Consider the following 20,411-nt stretch of genomic DNA (forward strand, 5'->3'; position numbering starts at 1 on the left):
AGGTGAAATAGCAACTACTCAAACTTTACACGAAATTTACACAACTTGGTATTAAACTACTGGCAAATTGAGCCTACTTGCTTCTTTGCTTCTGCTCTAAACTTCTTTTTTTTTTAAATGCTGCACAGAATGCTTTTACTACCCAAAGACAACTTCTGGAAGGAACGGGTGTATGCATGTATACATCTGCCTTTTTCTCATAATGAGATGAACTGAATTTAACTCTCTTGAAAATAAGATGAGCTAAAGCTTTTCACACTGCATATAACTCAATATTTTGTAATAATACAGAGGAACTGAACATTGTAATTTGCATAATTTGTCTCTTAAATATCTTTGATATTGAAAAGGGAGAAAAGATTCTAGTATTTCTCTTCTGGTACTGATATGACTTCTAGAATAACCATTTTTTACAGTAGTTGTGGTTTCATTTTGCTGGGGCACAGTGGAAATGTCTGCTATAGACAGATTTTCCAGGTTTTGATTAATTAAACATTGGTAGCATGTGAAGTGCTAAGGACATTGCACTTTCTCCTATGCTTGCTTTAAGGATCGGGTCACTTTACATGCATAAACTGTCTGCCTAGTTTATAGTCTGTATATTTAGTGATGTAAAATACTACTGGACAGAAATGTGAGTGCTATAAAATGTTGCATGCAGGCCCATGGCTCAACTACATTATGTTACGTTATAGTTTTGAGTTCATAATGGTAACCTCAACTGAAGTCAAGTAAACACAAAATAATTAATTTGCAGGTACATATGTGTCTTTGAAATCACAAAAAGTGTCTTTGAAATCATAAATTGTGAGTGCAAGTGATTATAGGGACAAGAGAATTATTTCTCTTTTCTCTTTCCATTCCATCAAACATAAATGTGTGCTAGAATGGAGGCTGTGTCCTTTAGGATTCAACAGACATTTTTTTAACCTGGCAAAAAAAATTCCAAGAAATAGCTTATACATGAAATGGGAAAGAAGTAAAAGATGAAAGCAAAGAGAATTTTTAAGAGTCTCCCCACCCCACCCCGGTGTTCGTATCTTACAGGCTAACTAGCAGTGGAGGGAGGTATATTGTTCTCAGCTCTGTCCTTTGCATTTACATGCCTTTTCAAAAGGTGTGTTCGCATGACTTCAAGAGGAATCTTAAGCCTTGTTTGCAGGACAGGTGTGTGAAACTGTCCATGTTTGGTAAGAGAGGATATATGAATAATAAGTTGACTTCTTTGGTTACAAGAGGGGTTTGGTTTATTTTTTGGTATGTTTTGTATCAAGCCTAATACTGAAAACAATAGATGTGCCTTTGGATGCTTATTGTAAGCCAAAAACTTGCCAAATATTTTGATATGGTAATACTTTAGGGTCACCTCAGCTATAGCAATTTTGAAATTTATGTGAGCTAGAGTATAAACCAGCATTCAATATCTTGTTTTTAAAATAGTGTAAGAACAAGCAAACAACTTGTGTTAGAACAAAGGTAGTATTTAATGTGCTTCTGGTTTAGTTTTTTGAAAATACTTTTTGTGTGCTTGTATTGTATGGCATTGGTTCAACCAGTATTGCATATCTTGGGTAAATAACCTTAACAGTTGCCTTGGCTCACTGTGGAGGTAGCAGAGACTTTGAGGGAGGAAAACTGTTTGGGAACCTTTTTGAGTGTTGCTGTTTGCTGAATAAAAGACCTCTGGATCAGACCTGCTGAAATACAGCAACAGGAGAGCAGGATAAAGTAAGTTAGAGGAGTCAAGCTGGAAAAATGGGAAGGAAAAAGTTTGGTAAGAGGAATTTTATTTTGCATTTTTAAGTGTGTGGCTGTATTAAACTTACTGCTTTTTCTTGTCTTTTGAAGCCAAAGATTAAATGTTTGTTTCCTTTCAGCACAGAGGGCTGATATTTTGTTTGTAGTGGACATTTAAGTGAACATGGTCACTGCACCAATTTTTACAAAAGGTGTTGAACTGCAGCTAATGTCCAAATGAACTTGTACTGTATTTTTGTTACTGGGAAACCTGCATTCAGGTTTAGCAAATGGATTTGAGGCAGTGTACAGCGGTGAAACTGACTTCTAATACACACTTGTAAACTTCGGAAACCTCGTAACACTAAAGGTCTTTGAACTTATTTTTAATGGCATTCATTCCACGGTAGCTTATTAGTGAAACTTGCTTCTCTTCCCTAATGTGTTTTGTTTTTAGTATGATTAAATCTGGTCACCTTAGCTCATGCTATTAGGCGTGACAAGAATGTTCTCATGTTTGAAATTAGACAAGGGATAAAATACTTGGAAATGACTAAGTCTAGGTCCTGTGCCTCTAGTGTGTCCTTCAAAAAAATGCTATCTGGGCCCTTGGGTCAGCTGGAAGACCTTGCTCTGAACCTGTAAGTTCTGGGCCAAGAAGCTGATAACTTCAATAATTGCAGATAGAATTTGAAGTTAAGCTATCTTGAAATCTGTAGTTTAGAAATAAGCAGTTGTGGGAGAGCAAAAGGTGATGCATAGGCCTTGGAGCTGTGAAGCTGAAAGTTACGTTATTTTAGGACATAAAAATGAGGTAGTTGCTCCAGCAGATAGCTTGAGATGCTGTAAATCTTGTGGGTTTTATTATGTTTTTTAGATAAAAGTAGACTTAACTTTCAGATTTTTTTTATAGGCCTTATTTGGCATACACATCATTTTCGTCAGATGGGATATCTAAAAGATATCTCTCTGTCTGTTTATTAGACGATCAGTAAAACCAAAACCACTGTTTTCTGATGCGATGTGTTTCCTTGCCTATGAGGTGTGTCATGTCATGTCCCCCCAGTAATGAAAAGGAGGCAATAGCATTTCCCTCTGTCCTTCAAGGCTGTTCTAAAGTTTTGGCAGAAATACTGCCTCCTTTTGACAGTTGTCATGGGCAGAAATGACCGTTTTGTTTGACAGTGTTTTAATTGCAGTGCTTGAATACAGGTTGAAAGGATGGCATTGAACACTGTCATACTGCTGCATCATGTTGTGTATATATTAGCTGGAAACTGCAGGGGTAATTTTTTTTTCATGTAAATATAGCTGGTCCTGAAGATATAATGAAGTCTGGGTTCTCTGGTCCAGAGCTACAGAGCGGATGTTATAACTCGGGCAGGTGGTCCTGTCCATGAAGCAGCTCACCAGTAAGTTTGATCTGCTTGGGTGAGAAACCGCAGTGATGGTCAGTTCAAGGCTGACTTGTGCATGGTCTTGCCGACGGCACTCTGGAAGGTGAGAGATCTCACTGATGTAAAGGTTGTGACTTAATGTTGAGGTTTTAATTCACCTGTAGCAATTCATGGTTCTTGGGAGGGCACCTTGCTCTTGGCAGTTGCGCACAGCCTGGACACTGAGAAATGACAGAGTTCTAAACTCTCTTTTCTCCCTCTGTATAAGTTTAGCAATTGGGACATTGGGTAAAGAGTTGCCATGTAACTACTGTGGACCAGATTTGACCTTCCAGAATTGTTTGCCTAGGAGAGGTTTTCTGTGCGTGAATCACAAAAATAATTTTGAAAACTATGCTTACACTTTTCACAAGAAATAGAACTTTGTATTTTCACTGGGTGTTCGTGTATAACAACAACAGTGCCAAGTAACAAAGCCTTGTTTTACCCCTCCTCTCTGTATACATGTAACAGCATAGCTTAGTTTAACCACTAAGTACAAATGGTTGCTTTCATAAATATGCTTTTGTAGTTAAAAGTATTCTCATGTAGTGAAACTTTAATACTGTTAAGGTAATACATTAATAGTTACCTTTCTGTTTTCCTGCACATGAATAAATCTGCAAAAAAATTAGTAGTAGTGTATAGCATTATTCACCTATTGCTTTATTTCCCAGCTGTGTTAAGTAGTAACTAACTGGAAGAAGTAAATTATTTGAGTCTAGGAGGTTAGTGACATGATGCTATCATTCTGTATTCATGTCTTTAATTGTGAAATTCAAGTTGAAAGCCAGCCAAGGAATAGTGAGGTAATGCTGTCAAATGCAGTGGAATTCATTGCTTACAAAGAAAAGATATTTCTATGTAGTGGACTGCATGAGAAAATAAAAATTAAGTTCTTTCTCATGGCATTGTTTTTAATGGCTACGTCCTGACTTAAATACAGAGGGTTAGTTTAGGGGGAGGGGAGGGAAAATTAGTACAGTGTGAATGGGGAACATCTTGAGTTTAACAGATTGTGGGAAAAGGTAGTATTTGTAGATGCACCACGGTACATAAAAACTAGGAGATGCTTAGAGAAGAAAGTTAAATATTTCCATCGTCATAGAGGGGGAAACTCCACATCTTCTGGGCAGCCGGTGACCCCAGGCTTGCACTGGAAGGGTGGCTGCTTCTTCATGGCACCTGGAGAGATGTCCGAGTAAGAGCTCCAGTTGTTGCCGTTCTCCGTGGGCTGCCTGGGAATGGACCCTGGCCCAGTTGTGAACTATTGCACCTGTTATTATGCTTTCTGCTAGCTAGCAAGGGGTTGGCCTTTTGTTATGAACTTTCATATAGCAGTGAAGTATTTTGTATTAGTTATGCAAAAATATTTATACTAAGATGCACTCTAATTCTAGGCTGCTTGCTTTTTGCAGATTAATGAGAGGGTAATGGTCAGTTACTTGTTATACATACTGCAGTCAGAGTTGTAGATTGTTTGCTGTAACTACAGAAACAGAATGGCAAGGTTAAATTTTAAGTGTATATTTTATAAGATATATATTGATTGAATTCTTGGTTTTCCACCTAATCTTCTAAGTAATTGTTGCTCATGTAAAAAGAAAAATTAGCTACAGAAGCAGTTTATGTTCTGATTGAAATGAGACAGTACTTGTTGCTTAGATTGACATAATGAAAATACTTCTCAGTGTTTTCTACTCACAGATTGAGATTTAAATGCTTATGGGTGATAGATAATAAAGGACTATGAGGACTGGTAACTTCTGTGTTACTGCAGTAAGACAGAGTCAATGACTAAAAAAAACTGAAGAAACGTCTCGATCTTAACTGGCCTTTTTAGGGTCAAGGAGAAAAGGCAGAAGAGAAGTCCACAGATAATTGGGCAGGGGTCAGGGACTGTGTAACAGAATACTTAATCTTTAAAACAGTGTGAATCCTGGAGTGGAACATGCAGTAGCCTAGAAGTGGCTGTGACAAAGCACCTATGACACACTGTAAATCCTGAAGGAATATCTTTGTTCTTTGCTGCTCAAACATCAAAAACAAATAATAGGATTTATTAGGTCTTGGCCTATAGTATCCTTGAAATTATGGAAGGGTTCATATGAGCCTTGGCTGGCAGGCTCCTTTACAGGACAGGTTTATCATAAAGCTGTATTCTTGTCTATAGAAGCATGGCAAAAAGTTGTCATGTGTTTCACTGTGTTTTGAGTATTTCAGTGCATGGGCTCTAGGGTACAGAATCACAGAATGGTTTGAGCTGAAAGGGACACTTAAGGATCACCTAGTCAACCTTCCTGCCTTGGGTAGGGACATCTTTCACTAGATCAGGTTGCTCAAAGCCCCATCCAACCTGACCTTGAACACTTCTAAGGATGAGGCATCCACAACTTCTCTGGGCAACCTGTTCCAGTGCCTCGCCACTCTTATTGTAAAAAATTTTGTCTTATATCCAGCCTAAATCTACCCTCTTTTAGTTTAAAACCATTGCCCCTTGTCCTGTCACTACAGACCTTGGTAAAAAGTCTCTCTCCATCTTTCTTATAAGCCCCCTTTTTATATTGAAAGGCCTCAGTAAGAGTAGGTTGGTCCTGACTTACAACAACTCTGTTATCTGCAGGTTAATTTTTTAAATTGTGTTACCTCCTTTGTCATTGTCAGGTATCCTTAATTTTGTTGCTGTGGTGGACAAGGCATGTTAAAATTGCAAACTATTTTTAAGGACGTGTAGAAATGGATCTTCTCTGCTTGATATTCTCAGTAGTCTTTTCCAGGTGACTTGTTTTCCTACTCTGTCATTTCACGAGGCTGATTAATTGATAAGCATCTTTTCACTACCTCCCAAACTTTGTGCGCTTAAGCACTCATGGGAGTAGTGCATTTTCTTAGTTTCTTATTCTTCCATTTGCAATTCACGCAGTCTTTATTTTGTGCACTCCATTAGTTGTTCTTTCTTCCCGCCATTATTGGCTGCATATTCTCTTGCTGGTAGGATGACATTGAAGGAAGTGGTGTTCATTTACTTAGCAAAGAAATTAGTGCAAGCATGCATTTACCAGATAAAAAAAATTCTCTGCTCCCAAAATATCTTGGACTTCCAATTTCATAGAATCATAGAATTGTTTAGGTTGGAAAAGATCTTTAGGAACATCCAGTCCAACCTAACATTACCAAGTCCACCAGTAAACCAATTAAGGGTAGAGTAGCAATTTAATGTTTCCTGGCTTGGTGGCTGGATTATTTCTAATGAAAGTAAAAACTAGGAATCACTAAGATTGGAAAGGACCTCTAAGATCATCAGTCCAACCATCAACCTGTAATAGAATCTCAAGTCTGGGAGAGTTACTGATAACTGAAGAAAAATAGTTATCTTTAGTATCTTCTGGTTAATCTTGGATATCCCCATCAGTATTCTTGTTAAACAATGAGTTACCACAGAACTCTTGAGTTGTTTGGAAATACTGGAGTTTTAGTGTTGTATAGGGAGGAAACAGTTCTTAGTAGCATAGTTTCTGCTGCTTGGAAATATTTTTACTGTTATGTTTTCTTATTAGCATTAGGGTTTTGTTGTCAGCAGCTCTAAGTACTACAAGCCTTGGACAGATCTGGGCACTAACAGTCACATTGTGTAGTGGATTGCCGAATTGCAAAATTATGTTCCTTGGTTCTGGTGGTTCAGGTCTCTTCATGGATTTCTCATCTGTGTAAATGAAAATGTTTCAATGAAATAATTAATTTTGTATCTTTTTCTGTAGTGTGACTGAATTTGGACTGTCATATAACATGTATTTTTTCTTTTCCTTTTGTAGATTATCTTCCTGGGAAACGTCGCTCTTTGTATATAAAGAATATCTCACCGAGTTGCTGCAACTGAGTTTAGAATGTTACTTGACTTGTGATTCTGATGGAGGAATAACCAGATCTCAGGCTGCTGCACTGGAAGACTTTACAGGAAATACAAAATGTCATCTAATAGGAGTCAGAACCCGCATGGACTTAAACAGATCGGTCTTGACCAGATATGGGATGACCTAAGAGCTGGAATTCAACAGGTTTACACCAGACAAAGTATGGCAAAGTCTAGATACATGGAACTCTACACGTATCCTAACGCCTAAGCCAGTTAGTACTTTCACTGTTAGTAGATGAGAGATAGCTTTTTACTTTTCTAAGCTCAAAATTGCTTCATAATGATTTAACTTAGTGGCTTTTAAGAATGTATTTTTATCTTGAAGATTAGCCTTTTCTGTTTAATCTTACTGGTAAATAAGCAGGAACATTCTGTTGTCTGGAAAGCTGTCTTCGTAATTATGGCTACCTCTGAATTTCAGGTTTGATTACTATTATCTTTGACAGAGCAGATGTTTAAAGTGATTTTTTTAATAGGCCTAATTTTGAGTCCACAGTACACCAAAAGAAAACAGAAATTATTTTTCCTTTATATACTAGTCTCTGGCATTATGCTGCAGGTCTTATTGGTAATAATGCCTGGTTACCTGGAAAATTTTTCTGTTGTCAGCCTCAGAGTAGTACTTTACTCTTGAGTTGGTTTTATAATTTTCCAGCTGGAGTGAGAATGCACCAAGTGGATTTCTCTTGAATTTCTACCTTGCATCAGAGCGCTATTGAAATTTTCCAGCATCTCTCCATTCTGTGAGTTGTTGTAAGATGCTAAAAGAGGGTTGTGTTCATCCTTGTACGGGTGTGCTGCAGTACTATTTTGGAAGATTGTAGCAAACTTATTCCTGTCAGGTAGTGCGTAAGGATTTTTTATAACTAATTTGAAGGAGAGATGTGCCTCTTGCTGTATTATAGCTTCAGAGTTTGATGTCAGGACTTTGTTTGGAAAGTGAGAAATCCTTCTTTTATGTTCCACCTATGAAGTGGCATGTACATGGATTTGATGAGGAACCACCTCTGCTTTACATCTGTTGTTCTGTGTTCACTCATGTAACCTCGTGTTGCTCAGTAGAGTAAGCACTGCTTAAGAAGATGGTACAGCAAAGTGTGTAGATGTATGAGAGAAGAAATGATGACTGAATACATTTCCTATCTTACTTTAAGTAGTTCTGCTATTTTTCTTTATCAATTTTTAGAGGTTTTTTTTTTAATAAAGGTTATTATTCTGATATATAAATTAGCATCTAAAGCTGTTGTTGGCACTGATTTGGAATTGCATATGAAATTTTAGTCTTAATTTTTTTGAAAGGACAGAGCTTTTATAGAAGAAAGAGGAGCTTGAAGGCTATAAAGCGATTAATTCTGTAGTTCTCTGGACTTTCTGAGGAGACAGAAAAGTTTGTTTTCTGTACATGTAATCTCAGAGTCGATGTGTAATTTTACCTGTGCCTGCAGAATCCATGCTCCCAGGGGGTGTGGGGAAAATGCTGAGCAGTCTGCTGAGTGTTTCTAGGATACTTCTTTAGTAGTGATGCGAAGATGAAATAACATTTGGTTTAGGGTCAGAACTTTTCCTAAGACTTAAAATGACTGATTTCTTGCAGTGCTAGGTTCAATATTGTTCTTGACTGAACGAAACAAGTCTTCTAAAGTTGAATGTCTGATAGAAATCTGACATGTAGTAGAACCTCTGAGAGTTTTTTCTTCTGAGTGCCTTTAATATATTCCTGTTTGTGAGTTCTGTCAAGCAGGGCAGCTGATGACTAAATACTTCTTATAATGGTAATGTTAAAACACTTGGTTTTTTCCCCCTCCTTCTGATGTTCTCAAATATTCTTGGGATGAAGCCATAAAAGGGGTATGTTGTCTATTAACTACTCATTTCCTTCTTGTTGCTTCAAGGAGTTGTTGGGTCCAAAACTAAGGATGGCTTTTGTTACTTTCATAAGTGAACTCATTTAGTGGATAATTTTAGTTGTTGACTTTCATTTGTGGATTAATCTAATAGTCTGATAACTCAGAATATTTGACACTGGTTAGGCTAAGAGTTTTTAATCTACTATGAAGATAACAATGCACTTTGCATCCTATACGAAGTGTACGTGTTCAAAAGTTGCGCTTAAAAGACTACTCCCCTGTCAGATGCACATTTGCTCAGTCTTTGCATACAGCAAGTCTAGTAGATTGACAGACTTCTATTTCGGGAGGCTCAGCCTATCAAACAGCTTGGTTTGGAAAGCAAAACAGATGCAGATGAGTTTCAGCTGCAGCTGTAATTGGTCTGAAGGTCAGCCCTACTTACGAGGCTGTTGGATGTGACAACAGTTTGGAAATCTTGTGCAGTGAACAGTTTAGTCATTTCCTCATCCTCTTTTGTGTGGCCCCCCACCCTTTTTTTTTTTTGGTCAGGGTATTGCTCCTGAAGTGGCTTCCATTTCATCTCTCTAATTTATAAAAGGAGGAGGAGAACCATGCATACAAGCAAAACTGCCTTTTCTGTATCTGGTATTGAATTTTCAGTCAGAATTGATTTGAGATGTGGAAGTTTTTGTTGGGCCTTGTTCAAGTTAATCTGGGAAAGAATTGGAAGAGTTACACAGTTCAGACAGTTTGGACCTCCATCCTACTTCCACTCACTTTCTTTGTTCAGAGCGTCTCTTTGAGAGACATTAGATTCAGTCTCTGAATACAGGCCAGAGCTTGTACTTCAGGTGGTTTGGTGTCCCCCCCGCTTCATTCTGAGAATACTGAAGAGATGAACCGAGAAGTCTTGTTTCTGAATGATGGTTCTCAAGATCCTCATCCCTACTTTTTCTAATTTGGATTCATTTGTGCTTCTGATTGCAGGGTGTATTGTTTGTCAGATCAGATGATCACCGAATGTTTTTCAGTACTGCATATATTTTTGTGATTCATTTTGCCCTGCCAGCTATGCCAAAGTACCTAACCAGAAGAGCAGTCCTTTATAGAAGTTGTGATATTTTTATTTACCACTCCTTACGTGATTATGAAGATCAATGTACTAATGTCCTTTAATTGCTTTCTGAAGTATGTTCTTTGTGTTTCCTACTGACAATTTACAACTTCCATATAGAAACAGAATTCCTTTAGAATGGTGCTTGCTGTGGAAGAAAAGACTGGGGTTTTTTTGTTGTGTGGTTTGGTTTTTTGTTCTTTTTTTTTTTTACCCCATGTGTGAGATTCTTGAAAATGAAATCCTTTATCTGGATGTTTTTCTGTTCCTTACCCATATATAATTAAGTTCTGTCTGGTGCTGAAGAACCTAGTAGCTCCTGCAATAGTAACTAGCACCTTGTGACAGGCTGTATTGCAAGCTTAGTGTAGAATTACATGCCAAGCATTGACTTCATGCAGAAAATAGTAAGATTAACTAGATTTCTAGGAGTGGTAGACCTAACAGCACTACTACTGTTTTGAGGGAAGGGCCTTAGTACCCTATTTTTCCTTTAGTGGCTATTAGTTCAGAGGCTGTTAGCAACAGGACTAGGCTGTAAAAGTCAATGTTAGAGCAGTGATCAAGTCACTCAAGGGTCACTGCTGGAACTCAGGAGGACAACAAGATGTTTTGGTACGCTGCACCCGAGAGGGTGGTTTACTCAGAAGTAATTCTCTCTACTTTATGCAAAAGGGAAAAAGTTCAAGCTGCTGTTCTGCAAAAATAAAAAAGGAACCCCATTTGCTGCAATTAGTCAAGGAGTAATGAAATTGCAGTGTCAACGTGTAGGGAATATCTCTCTGTGGCATTTAGCCTGTTTGGAGGAAACTGCCAGTTAGTCTGTCTGAGAGAGAACTGTGCTTGGGTGTAGCAAGTTGCAAGCTTCTGTTTTGAGTTGTTGGTGGAAGACCTATTAACTTTGTTTTCTAGAATTACTCTTACTCAATTTGCTTATATTTCCATTGCTATAAGTCACTTGTCTTTATGGTCACCTCTTCTTAAACTCCATTTGGCAATGATAAAATATTCATACATGTTTTGGTAGGGTTTTTTTGGCAGAAGGTGATGCCTGTTTTTTGAACTAATCATATGGTGAGTCTGCAATTTATTTTTCTCAGGCCTCATGGTGTGAGAGGATGAATTGGGATTTACATACATTTGGATTTAAACTCTGCAGTGGAGAGAACGAGAATTACTCTTCTTGTTTTATGTATCTTAAACAGATTCTCAGGCCAGGTATTAGACTATCAAGAAAACTTTCCTGCACTATATTAAACTACCATAATTTTTCATAGTGTCTTACACAAAAAGCTGAATAACTTTCTGGCATTCTTATTTTCTTCCTCCAAGCACACATCAACTTCTTAATTTCCAGATATGATTCATGAATGGAAAGCTTAGTGGTGGGCTTTTGTTTCATATGTGTGTACTTTTTATTTGAAATGTCAAAATGACTTTTTTTGGCATAAACTCATGCTTTCACTGTCTTGATTTACAAAACATAATCTGAGAAGCATCTTTAACTACACTGTCTAAAAAAAATTCCTTAATTTATGCCTATAAAGAATAGAGGAACCTTTTTGTCCAGTTTTAATATTTAAAGAAAATTCAACTGGGAAAAATAAGACTGTTTAAAGATTCCAAGTACCATTGATTTATAACAGTAAGGTTTTTATCTACATTAAGATATCTTAAAATCTTTTTATTGGTACGAAGAAGAGTATACAGTACGATGGAAGGCGTGGTTGTTTTTCTAAAAAGTGCATCTGCAATGTCCATATTGGCTTTCAAAGTCTTTCTAATGTTGTGTACATAAAAATCATACTGTTGATTTCAGCAGTTCCTGTAATACATTTGAGTAATTGTGTTTGGCATAAGTATCATTTAGCTCTTATGTGAAACTTTGAAGTAAAATGGCAGAATTTACTTTGACTTAAAATTTGCTCAACTCTTACACCTGTAAATTAGATTTTACAAATGTGTTTCTTATATTATTGTTCCATTATTACCCACAGTAATTCTTTTGAAAAGTAATTGCTTTAAATATTTTAAAGTAAGGTTAGGTAAAGGTTAGGTTGTTCTGTCACATTTCATTATTTTATGAAAAATCTTTTCCTTGTTTCTGAATTTGCCTATTGTGATTCAATTTTGCTATCTTAACAAAGTGGTAGTTACTGATAATCCATTTGACCAAATGTAAGTAATTGTACATCACAAAAGGTTACTGTAATCTGTTTGGTAAGATGGGATTTATTTTTTCTCAGATATTAGCAAGTGGTACAGGAGAAGATTGTGTTAAACATTAATTATTTAAGTGTACCATGCTTACATTTTAAAAATACCAGATGACTCAGGATAATATGTCTGTTCATAAAATAGAATGTATAAATACATGTAACATTTTTTTTGCCTGTGGATAGATTCAGCACCAATAGTATATGTTGTCCAAACAAAGCCATGAAGCCCTTCTCTTGGCATCCATTTGCCAGGGTCTTTTGTAGATGCTTCTGTTGCAATCCTTGTCCTAGTGGCTTTCACTGGAATTCCTGTATTTTAGTAGGATTTTAGATCAGCAGATGTAATTAAAACTGTAAGGATCTTTTATTTTCTGATCACATTAATCTGTTGTTACCATGCAGCATGGTATGTTAGTTTTTTCCCTCAACAGATTACTATGCTTTTTCTATACAGAAAAGATACTGGGCTGTTAGGACGCGTACTTTTTAAACCTCAGAAACTGTTCAACTTTATCTTGAGATTCTCTCACTCTAAGCTACCCTTTCACTTAAATATCAAATTGTTTAAGGTCGCTCTGGGTACATCAAAGCAGCCTCTGCTGTCTGCTGGAATTAATCCTGCTTGTATTCAATATGATATTTCGTAGTGTTTCTCATGTACCAGTATTCCACTAGCTTGAGTGGAATGTGAAGGTAGAAGTAAATGTATTTGTGTGTTCGAAGGGTACATAATACACTTTTTCTTGTGTGGAAAGGTAGGTATGATTGTATAGTTTTGCATATATTTATAGAAATTGCTGCTTCGGTTTGAAAGAAGTGCGGAATATGTTTATATTAGTGCGATCAGTTCCTTTTTTTTAATGTTGTTCTCCACAATGATCGCTTGCTGTTCTACTTGCTTTTTATAGTAACCAAGAATATTCTGCACAAAACCAACTTCTGTCAATGCAAAGAACTTTAAACTTAAAAGCAACCTCAGTTTTGGTGGTTCTTACACTTCCTGGCATAAAGACTGTACTCTTTGTATATGCATTTGGCTTTGAAAATTTGTGTTTTCCTTGTAACTCAGTGCTTCTCTGTGATTCTTTTGAGTTTATGCCATGAAGAGGGAAACAAGAAGTTATCTATTAGTCTTCAGATGGCTTTTGCTAGAAGTTTCTCAGATCTCAGACTTGCAGAAACTTGTCTGAGCTTGGTTATGCTTGGATTTTCATAGCAGCTGTGTGGCTGATGCTGTAATAGCTCCATCAGTCTCTGCCTCAGTCCTTCCCTGACTAAAATGGGGATGGTTTAACAGTGCAATGGTATCTGATCTAAAGACTGAAATGTGTAATTGATCTTAGGATAACGTGTATTGAAGCATGTGTGGAGAATGTGTGGGGTTGGGGACAGGGTTTTCTTTTTTTTTTTTTTTTGGTTTCTTTGAACTGCTTTGTGGAGTGTATGTAACCCTTCCTTATGGGATGACAAACTGAACATACTTGAAATAGGCTCTTGCTGATACCTCCCTGAAAAGAATGAAGGTTTCTGGTTTTTTTAATTTTACTGCTGCTGCTCCTCACAAAGCTGAAGTGGGTGTTTAAAGCACTTGTTCTGAAAAGTGATTGATTTTTGGCAAGGTCATCTTTCCAAAAACTTGTGTAAAATTCCTTCATCTGTTTGACTTATGAAGTGTTAAGGTCACATAGGCATGTCCACGTCTCTTAGCATGGTTTTGTGAGGTTCGCACAGTCTAATCTTCTGGACACACAGGAGTTGAAATTACTTTAATTTTGAAGAAAATATGTAAAGTTGTTCTCTAGTAAGTAGAGTAAGTTGTATTGCTTGTACTAGAAGCAGTTTTACAAGAATACAAATCTTCCATAATCTTTCCTACCAATTTTCCTATCGGTATTTTCAGTAACTTTCTGTATGTTGTTCCTGTATGTCTTTGGTGTAATCTAGGAAAATACAAATCTTTTGACAGATGTGGAATTAATCTCAACTTGTTCCTGTAGGCCAGTTGTTGAGGTGACAGCACTCAGCATAGAGTTAATTACCGCTTTAGACCTGTGAAATAGCAAATTTATGCCTAAGATTGATCTTTATAATCAAGAGACTAGAAGTAATGAGAAAGGAATACTGGTTAGTTATTCAGCTTTTGTTGCTGTTGTTGCATGCTTCCTCCTTTTCAAAAGCTTTGTTGTTGTTTCTCTCTGCCCGATAGTTTTGTGCTACATTGTATTAATTCTGCTTCCCTTTCAGTTCCTTTTAGTTTTATGTATCTGTTCCTCAAACAGACTTATTCCAGTCATGTTAATTTCTCATAGCAAAATGGAAAAACTGTGGGGACCCAGCTGTGCTGCTGAAAGGGGAATCAGTTATTGCCTCAGCAGAACTGTTTTCTTTATAAAAAATTTAAAATTAGGGACTCATGCAAAACTGAGTAATTTGCACCCATCAGTGTAAAATATTAGTGTTTTCCTGTTGTGTGTTGAATTACAAAACTGATACTTGTCTCTCATAATTTCTATGTGCACTTATTCCTGGAGGAAAAAAAAAATGCTGTATGGAGTATTTTGGTACTTTTCTGGAGCACAGGGTAGATTAGAGGTGACTGGCACACTCAACCTTGTGTTTTGATGGCATACCTGCTCAGAAAGTATGTGCACTGAAAGTATGTACTACTGAAAGAGTCTGTTTCACTTCCCCTGTGCAGACACACAAGTTCAGATTTGCTCAGCAGAGGATCTGGGAACAGGGACAACAGTTAGTTGTAGCGGCAGTCACTTTCCCGGTCCAAATCACTGGTTGCCTGCATGAACCCCCATTCTACTGGAAAAGCAAGTGGCAAGTAAGCCCTCCAGGTGGGTTGTGCGTCAGGATCATTGCCTTCAGTGGAAATGATCTCCTGCAAGGCCATAAATTCATCATGGTGTGGCAGCATGGGAATTTTTTTTTCCCTTTGCACTGCCCAGCTTTAGAAACTGAGTCAAGGTTGTCAAAAGCAGTGTAAATTATATTGAAGACAAAGGTGGTAAAACTAATTTGTCTTTGGCAGCTGCTTGTATCCCATTTTGAAGAGTTTCAGAGAAGAATAAAGTTCTGGAAAAGGTTTTCCGTCTTAAACAGCACACTGCTGAATCAATTTTTAAACTTCCTTGCAGTCTTCTACCTCGAATTTTAATTTAGATAAGTAAATGTAATTTGTCCTTCACCGTAAGGAAGGTGTAGAAGTTAGGGGTGATTGATCTTGATCTGTTCTTCCTGTAGATGGTTTGTCTGTTTGCTGGGCCAAATCTGAAGTTCAGCAGCCAGAAGCTGGGGGAGCAGTGCAGCTTCACTGTAGTGCAAAGTAATACATTGATGAATTAACTTCTCTGCTTGTTATAGTATGCGATTTGTCATGCAGAATTGTGCAAACACCCACAGAAATGTTTCCTAATAGCTGTTTGGATATGTATATGGCTTCCAGCATACGAAACAGTTGAGGGGATTAGTTTGCTTTCTGCAACCAAGAATTCTTTTCATAGCGTTCCCCTTGTTATTCTCAGATGGACTGTCATGTACTTTGTTGTAAGCAGTGCAAGTCTGATTTTGTTTTGAATATGTCAATCTTTCTGTCAGTGGTTGGCTTTAGCAGATGGGGACACAGATTGTAAACAAAGTGTGAGAGAGCACTCTTTCATGTATAATATGTCAAAGAGTTATTTACACTTAAAAACTGCCTTCTGCACAGGCAAACTAACTTCAGTTCGACTTGAATAGAACAACTAAACTAGGGCATTTCAAAAATGCTGTCTTGGACACGTTGGCTAGCAAGACTAAAGCCAGAATAACAAGTAAAGGTGGGCATTACTGGTGTATTTTTACTCCAGCTCTGAGCTGACTACTGTCAGGCATGGACAAAAGGTCTTAGTCTTTCTCAATGTCTACTTTACAAGGAATCCTGGTTTTAATAGTAAAATGTCTGGGGTTAGAAAAAGGCTTATGTCTTCTAGCCTTGGTCCTTTATTTTTCTGAAGGCTGTTGTGATTTATTCTTGGAGAAGAACAGAAAGAATATGTTCATCAGGCAGTATTCACAAAAACTGCAAGAATTACCCATCGTCTGGACAATCCTCATATTTCTAGGCTTGCTCAAAGCCACTTGGGATAGGAGAGTTAGGGGAAGGAGGCAAGACTGCCAACTGGGTGTTTATGAATCAGCCCTGAATTCCATGTATTGTGATGTAGAGACTTTCCATACACAATTCAGAGGACCTTATGTTAACTATTTTAAAGTTAAACTGTGAGGTAAGCCCTGCTTTTCTTGTTTGTGAAAAGGAAGTAAGTTTTGTGTCTAGAGAAAAATTGTTATGCTGTATGGCATTCCTCACTTGAACAGGGAATTCTGAAATTGAAGTGTGGATGGTAAAAGTAGTAACAGCACCAGGAAAATTGAATGAACAAATGACTAGGAGCTGGAAGAAATCATTAATGTCCAGGAAATAAGTGGCTAATAGAGATAAGAAGCTGATAAAAGTTCAGTTGCTAAGCACAAATGGAAGTTTTATGTTACTGGTTGATACCATGGGAAACCTAATTATATGGCACATGGATAAGGTAACAGGTAAGAAATAAATGTATGCTGTATGTTTTAAAAAAGGGTTAATCTTAGGCAAAGAGCCTAAGAGCCTTACTCTTCTGGACAGAACATGATGACTTTCTGAACAGGTACCTGAGGTGTAGACTGTGAACAGGATTTCCTTTCAGTTTGACACAAAGACTGTGAGCATTGCTCCTGGTGGCATGCAGGATACTCTGATCCTTAAACCCAGTTTAAGGATATGATTTGTCTGTGAAGCTTTTTTTTAAAGTAATTGCAAGGGAATTAACTGGATATTTTAAGAGATTTTTTCCTCTTGGGCTTTACTGTTTAAATACTAGAAGCAAGTCTGTTAATAATGACTGTAATGCATCATATATTTGGGGTTTATAATTCCCTTGGTATTTAATTGTGCTTATGTCTTCCATTATATTGTGCTGGTCTTTCTGAAGGGAAAGAAAAAAGGCAAATCTCAGCAACATATTAATTTCCTAATACGTGGCATATTGTGGGGGAAGCCTGTCTACTGGTTAAAGCTTGGCCCATTAGTTAAAACACAAGTTAAACCAAATTAGACCTTCTGGATTGCTTAATATGATGTTGTCTAACAAGGGATGTGACTCAAAAGCCTGCCCTCGGACTGTCAGTAGAAGCGTGAGTCTCAGTAGCTTTGTTCCTGTTGGCTAATTGTTTGCTGGGTGAGTCATTAGGGTAATTTTTGTTGTCAGATCTGAGTCCTCATCAAACTGAATTTGAGTGCTACCAAGCTAGTTTATTTTTCTTGTTTGTGGAGTGCAGTTTCTTTCAGGATGCTTTCTTATTTGAAGTGTTTCGAGCAATGTGACTTCCACTTACTACTTTGGAAGAATTCTGAATATTTGAATGCTTTATATCAGAAAACAGAATGTTTTCTTGAAATGTTATGTTAACGGACACAGCAAGTCTTCTGGGCTGTATTAGTATGAGAGGAAAAATTACTGCTACCACATACTTAAGTGTTGGGATTATTCTTGTAGCCTAAAATTGAGTTTCAGTGAATCTCATCATAAAGTTCTCTTATGGTGTGCATTTGAGTGTGTGTGTCTTGCCATTACTGCTTTCTAGGTTTGTCCCCTGTCTGCCAGTGTTAAATGGCCAAATCTTTTATAAAGGATTGTGTTTGAAAGAATTTAAAAATACTATCCTCTGTGTTTTCAACTACTGAATGTTGCTTGAGACTAGTGTTGACATTTCTTCCTGTTCAAATGAAAGCTTATGTATTTGTAGAAGGCCAATATAATGCATCAAATAAATTCCATTTAAATATTGAAAATAAGATTATCAGCAAATTCCACTGCTTTGTTTTCTTGGTGGTCTTGCTAATTAAGTGTTAGGTCAGTTTAACGTTGGCATCAATATTTGCAGTGCACTCGGCAGTCTGACATTTCTATTGCAGATAATTCTGCTGAAAATTACTTCGTTTTCTTAGCTTTGGTTTGATTTTATGTGGGCTAGTGCATCTTGTAATGTATTATGGTTAAGTAATTTATGGTCATATAAAAATAGCTTATTGAAATTAACATACTGTTTTTCATTGTATTTTTAATGTCTCATGCTGGCACATACGTAGTCCTTAACTTTCCTGTCAGTCATGTTTATAACTACTGTACTAGCGTACACCAGTCTAATCAAGCACGGGGAGCTGGAGTACCTCCTTCTAAATCAAAAAAGGGCCAGACACCTGGAGGTGCTCAGTTTGTCGGCTTGGAATTGTACAAACGGCTAAAAGAATTTCTGAAGAACTACTTGACAAATCTCCTTAAGGTAAGATGGGACATTAGATCAATCTGCCTTTGTAGTAGTAGTATGGGCTGGGTTGAGAAAAGCTTGTGTCAACAAACCTAGAGGTGTATGCAGCCACTGGAAGTAAATTGAATGATTTTGAAATTTGCTTTTGTTTCCATCAGCCATTAGAAAGTTGTATAGGCTTTACCTTGGGCATAGATCAGTTGCTAAGTGTACCTGTGTGCTGCTTTTCCTCTTCGAGCCAAAGTGGTGTTCTGTGTTTTATAGAAGTAATGATATATGCCATCTTAAGCTGTCCTGTATCTTGAACAAGAATAGCTAGACTTTCTAACCAATTAACCAGCATATTAGTAATGCTGAAAAAAATGGTTGCCTGTAATGTTGAAAATGCCTGATGGTAGCCATTAATTTAATTTAACAAATAAACTACTAATAGAGCAGGATGTTGGACTGCTTTGTAAGAGAATGATTCCTAGTTATTTTTGGAAAGGAACCATGCTTTTAACTTTGGGGATTTTAGTTTTGAGCAATAATAAAAGAATTCTTTGTGTCCTATCAGGACTGCTGTGTAATTAATTTATGAAGCTGCATAAAGGTGTCTTGAGGCTTTACTCAGTATGCTCTCCTGGTTTTATTCCCTTGTCCATTCAAGCTGTAGTGGTCCAGTTTGGAAAGACACTTGAACTTAGATGTTACAATTTCATCTTCTTTTTTTCTGTAACAAGAACAAATATGATGCCATACCCATTTGCAAGAATACGGGGTTCCATTTACTACCTGACAGGTTCCTAGAGAAGACCCCATGCTCACTCATGTTAGCTGCCCATGGAGCAGCAGTGGGAGTGGGTGGTGTATTTTATGGACACGGTCATGTTGAATGCATTACCATTGCACTGGCATGTTTTACCTAGTGCAACTCATCAGCATTGCTGTTTGTTTCTAATGTGGTGACCTCTTGCTCTCACATAAGGGATGGGAGTGTCTTCTGGAGCTTTGTCTGTGGTGTGCATTTTTTTACCAGTGTTCTAATTTCTAAATCTCATACTGGCCTTGTGCTTTATTAATGTGGAAGTAAATGTATTAGCACTATGTTTCCTGTAAACACATTGCATGGTGTAGATTTATTACACAGTCAATTTGTACACCCTTATATATCTTGGTTGTACCTTAAAGTTGCCCAACAGTACTGGCAAACCTTTGTTATTTCAGGATGGTGAAGATTTGATGGATGAGAGTGTGCTGAAATTCTACACTCAGCAGTGGGAAGATTATAGGTTTTCAAGCAAAGTATTGAATGGGATATGTGCCTACCTCAATCGACATTGGGTTCGTCGTGAGTGCGATGAAGGTCGTAAAGGAATATACGAAATTTATTCAGTAAGTAGCTTTCTGGAGTGAGTGATTTATCTGTCATGTTTGCATTATTATCCTGCAGATCACTCCTTGAAACTTGTATGAAGTTCATAGAAGTTTTGAAGAAGTAGGCAAAGTGGGAGTCTCCTGCCTTTCTATACTCCCACCCCAGTATATTTGTAAAAATTCCATAGGTCTAAACCTGTGAGGTGTTCAGTCTGCCTTGTACGTATTGGGACTACCAGTATTAGACTGTCAAGGGTTCTCTGTTTCTGAGTATTTGCTGCTTATACTGCTATCTGCGTGCGTCAGTGTGGCCTTGTCATTCCACTTAGAATTCAGTCAAGTGTTTCAAATACAGAATGGAGAAGTAAATTGCATTTTGTTTCTGTTGACTTCAATACATCTCTACAAATTTTTTAGCATCAAAGCTGCTAA

At 37.3% G+C, this 20,411-nt stretch overlaps 1 protein-coding gene across 3 annotated transcripts in view; it reads left to right on the forward strand.

Annotated features, from left to right (window-relative positions):
- CUL1 (cullin 1) overlaps positions 1–20,411 on the forward strand; it is a 55,337-nt gene that overhangs the window by 9,638 nt on the left and 25,288 nt on the right. For 2 of the 3 annotated variants that reach the window (XM_075728257.1, XM_075728258.1), the window contains exons 2-4: positions 6,986–7,278; positions 18,464–18,638; positions 19,830–19,997. In XM_075728257.1, coding sequence (XP_075584372.1) covers positions 7,139–7,278; positions 18,464–18,638; positions 19,830–19,997 — 483 coding nt within the window. In that variant the 5' untranslated portion in view covers positions 6,986–7,138. Of the gene's footprint in view, positions 1–3,203; positions 3,238–6,985; positions 7,279–18,463; positions 18,639–19,829; positions 19,998–20,411 lie in introns of those variants that run through there. The other variant, XM_075728259.1, reaches the window with a different exon arrangement.

This window comes from Pelecanus crispus, chromosome 2 (genome assembly GCF_030463565.1).
Source record: "Pelecanus crispus isolate bPelCri1 chromosome 2, bPelCri1.pri, whole genome shotgun sequence".
Classification (NCBI taxonomy): domain Eukaryota; kingdom Metazoa; phylum Chordata; class Aves; order Pelecaniformes; family Pelecanidae; genus Pelecanus; species Pelecanus crispus.